The sequence below is a fragment of the Pundamilia nyererei genome, unplaced genomic scaffold, assembly GCF_000239375.1.
Source record: "Pundamilia nyererei isolate P.nyererei 1_Seehausen unplaced genomic scaffold, PunNye1.0 scaffold00120, whole genome shotgun sequence".
Taxonomy (NCBI): domain Eukaryota; kingdom Metazoa; phylum Chordata; class Actinopteri; order Cichliformes; family Cichlidae; genus Pundamilia; species Pundamilia nyererei.
In genome coordinates this window covers 194,103-197,569 of record NW_005187521.1, presented here as the reverse complement: position 1 = coordinate 197,569, position 3,467 = coordinate 194,103, and the positions used below count along the sequence as shown (strand labels likewise).

The 3,467-nt window shown below is 43.3% G+C and overlaps 2 protein-coding genes across 3 annotated transcripts in view; one reads left to right on the top strand and one right to left on the bottom strand.

The window, feature by feature from the left end:
- cdh23 (cadherin-related 23) overlaps positions 1-3,467 on the top strand; it is a 194,363-nt gene that overhangs the window by 151,452 nt on the left and 39,444 nt on the right. For both annotated transcript variants that reach the window (XM_013913214.1, XM_013913213.1), the window contains exons 24-27: positions 384-603; positions 988-1,140; positions 1,352-1,465; positions 1,978-2,126. In XM_013913214.1, coding sequence (XP_013768668.1) covers positions 384-603; positions 988-1,140; positions 1,352-1,465; positions 1,978-2,126 — 636 coding nt within the window. The remainder of the gene's footprint in view (positions 1-383; positions 604-987; positions 1,141-1,351; positions 1,466-1,977; positions 2,127-3,467) is intronic.
- The window catches only part of LOC102202139 (uncharacterized protein C10orf105), a 2,514-nt gene continuing 1,258 nt past the window's right edge, over positions 2,212-3,467 (bottom strand). Inside the window, exon 2 of the mRNA XM_005742366.1 lies at positions 2,212-3,318. Coding sequence (XP_005742423.1) covers positions 2,809-3,306 — 498 coding nt within the window. The 5' untranslated portion in view covers positions 3,307-3,318 and the 3' untranslated portion in view covers positions 2,212-2,808. The remainder of the gene's footprint in view (positions 3,319-3,467) is intronic.

The window sequence follows — 3,467 nt, the reverse complement described above, 5'->3', positions numbered from 1 at the left end:
AATGGTCAATTTTAACAATTTAAATATTTGTTGTGTTTCCTGCATTTTATTGTGATTAAATTTGGAATTATTAAATGTCAAAGTAATTTCATTCTTTTTTTATTTATATTTTCTGTCCCAACTTTTAAATGAGGATTATATTATCACCAGATTTAGTGAAGATAGGCGATGACAAACAGAAACACAAAGTCCTAAAGGAATTTCTCACTTTTTTTAAAAGACTTGACTGCCAAATAACACTGCAACACTTAATAATACGTTTTAATCAGTTAAAATAAACACAATTTAACCACATTTTATTCACCATCTGCTATCTGTTACCCTGTGAGTAATCTTCTATGGGTTTTCTTTTCTCTGTATCGCTTCCTCTCTTTCTTCTGTAGATCCAGGTTGAGGACCCTGACGAAGATAAGAATGGTTTGATTACACTAGCATTACAGATGGGAATGCCTCGCCTCGATTTCTACCTGAACATCTCCACTGGCGTCCTCACCTCATCAGCAGTCCTGGATCGTGAGCGGATCGAACAGTACCAATTGAGGATAATTGCATATGATGCAGGACGGTTCCCTCGTACCTCTACGTCAACCCTCACTGTCATAGGTGAGAGATTCAGATTTAATTTACCTTTGCTTTCTCTGAAATTACCCTAATGTGAAAGTTGAAAACCAAAATAATGAAATAATAAAGAGTTGCTTCATTACGGCAAATAGCCCACCTCTGATTTCTCAAACATCTGCTGAATAAAATGCTGCCACCTGCTGGTGGGATTTGTAAAACCCCAAATGGGGACTGGGCTGATTGCTCTGGATGTGACTGAAGAAGATTGGAAAATCTGCTGCCATTAGCCAGAGAACAGGACACCTGACAAGAAAGGCAAAAAGGAAAAAAAATGTACTACTCACTGCACCACCCTGCTGCCTTTATTTGTCCTCATGTGCATCTATCCGTGTGTCCTCGTGTCTTTCTGTGTGTGGCGTGCGTCAGTTCTGGATGTAAACGATGAGACGCCCACCTTCAACCCTCGCGTGTACAATGTTTCCCTGAAGGAGAGTGTCCCTAGAGACCACACTGTAGCCCGCCTCAGCTGCTTTGACAACGACGCGGGTCTCAACGCTGAACTTAGCTACTTCATCACAGGTCAGAGGTCACAGTGGGAGGTGTTTTTCTGTGTTCTTGAGTTAAAGTTTTTAAAGCCACGGGAGATTTTGTGTGCCACCCGTACCTTCCTTCAATCCATCCATGCGTGTGAGAGTTTGTGTATGTACTGAGCTCCTTTGCATGTGCCTTTTACTACGTACAGATATTAATGCGCTTAATTTCTAAAACTGTGACTTCTTTTCATTTTTAGATGGTAATCAGGATGGTAAATTCAGCGTGGGTTTCAGAGACGGCATTGTTCGGACAGTGGTCGGTCTAGACAGAGAGACGCAAGCAGCGTACATTCTGATCATAGAAGCTATAGGTGTGTCATAAAACTTGATCTTTTGTCTTTGTCATTTTTACATACTGTGTGTTTATATATATATTTAAATAATGTGGTTTATCTTCAAAGCTGCTCTTGTTTCTTTGTGCATGCATGATAATGGTGTAAGGAAAAAAAACTGCCTGCACATCTGCAGTGATTTCAGACCATTGCTCAACTGCCTTTGTTCCTGTGTGGAAAAAAAAGAACAAAAACTCGGAGGTTTTCCTGTTTTGGAAAGCATTGAGTGGGGGTAGCTTATCTGCTGAAGAGGCCAGAGACGCCAGCGCTGGGAGAAGAAGCAGAGATAATGTAAAACTGTGCACATTGTCCTCATTCAGCTGAAAGTGACCCAGTTTTTAATGAGTCAAGTATATTATATAAAAAATCTCTTTTAGGAGGATTAATAGATTATTTAGTCTGTGTCAGTGAGTGTGTCTGTTTCTGTTATCAATGTCTAAAATTGATGTTAACCTTGAAACTGATGCAAACGTGTTTGTTTTTGCACATAGACAACGGTCCGGCTGGCAGCCGAAGGACAGGCACGGCTACCGTGTTCGTCGAGGTGCAGGACGTTAATGACAACAGACCCATCTTCCTCCAAAACAGTTACGAGACCAGCATACTGGAAAGTGTTCCCCGAGGAACAAGCATCCTTCAGGTGAAAAATACACACGCCCACACACAAACACACGCTCATATATACTGCAAAACACATCCTGACAGAAATGGCACTGTTAGCGAATTTAAAACTCAAATTTATTTCCTTAAAACACACTGAGTGAGTTACAGTGATCTCTTTTTGGCTTGAGTTACATTTGTCTTCTTGTCCATACAGGGAGTCCCCCCCATAATCTGAGACTAGCGTGACTGTGTTTGTCTTAAGGTGTGTGAATTTCCAGATGGATGGGTTTCGGTGCATCAGAGCAACAAGAGGTGTGATGTTGGGTAGCGATGCTTGAATTTGAGTGAAAATATAGAAACAGACTAAAGTGATATTCTGTCATCTGAGGCTTAATTTTCGCCTCCAAGTCGTTTTGCTGGTGTCTTGTGTTAAAATTTTCTGTATTGATTTCTTTTGCTCACTGTAAAGTCACTTGTGACTATAGCACAGAGCTGTGATGAAAAAGATCGCCTGTGATCCAAACTTCGACCTGGGATCAGTAACAAAAATATGCTTTTTGATTATCTACATTTTAAATACTTTTCCTGCGTTTTATACCAAACTTCCTCCACCTAGCATTCAAAGAAGGTTAGAGAAATACTATAAATGCACTCTTCACTCTCTCCTGGTATTAGTGATGTTTGCTGCACAGTCAATCGTCCTTCAGGTGCTCTTCAAGTCAGATTTCGGTAACATAGTCAAATAGACAAGGCACAGTGAGGTGGGGTTCTCCGCTGGCCTCTGGCTGTGTTGTCTGTTGAGTTGGAGGCAGGGGAGCGCGTGTGCTCTCGCGCTCCTGCGGCCTGCGATGAGGCGGCCGTCTGAAGGAGAGATTGTACGAACGCCGATACGAGCCCAGCCTCTTCCACACCTTCAGCTGGGGCTCGCTGGACGTCCTCCTTCTACGAGTCGAACTCTCCCCCGGCCCGCAGCTCGCCTCGGAGTCCCCGTCCTGTTCAGAGGGCCGGCACACTGCCAGGAAGGCTGCAAACCCTGCCAGCAGCAGCGACAGCCCCAGCACCACCATGATGGTGAATTCTGGGTCGTGGATGTCTGAAGAATAAGATGGGGGCTGTCGAATGGTGACAGAGGTGGCAGTGGTGGTGAGGGTGGACAGAGTGATTTTTTCTGTGTTAGAAGTAAAGGTGACGTTGGAGCCCGGATCAGTGGTGTTCATATTGTCTCGGTTCTGGAAGGAGAAAGCTATATTAGTCAGGATGTTTCAGAGATTGTGTGAGTGTTGGTTTTAGTCTATTTGGCTAATTTCAGTGTATGCGTGTGTGTGTGTGTGTGTGTGTGTGTGTGTGTGTGTGTGTGTGTGTGTGTGTGTGTGTGTGT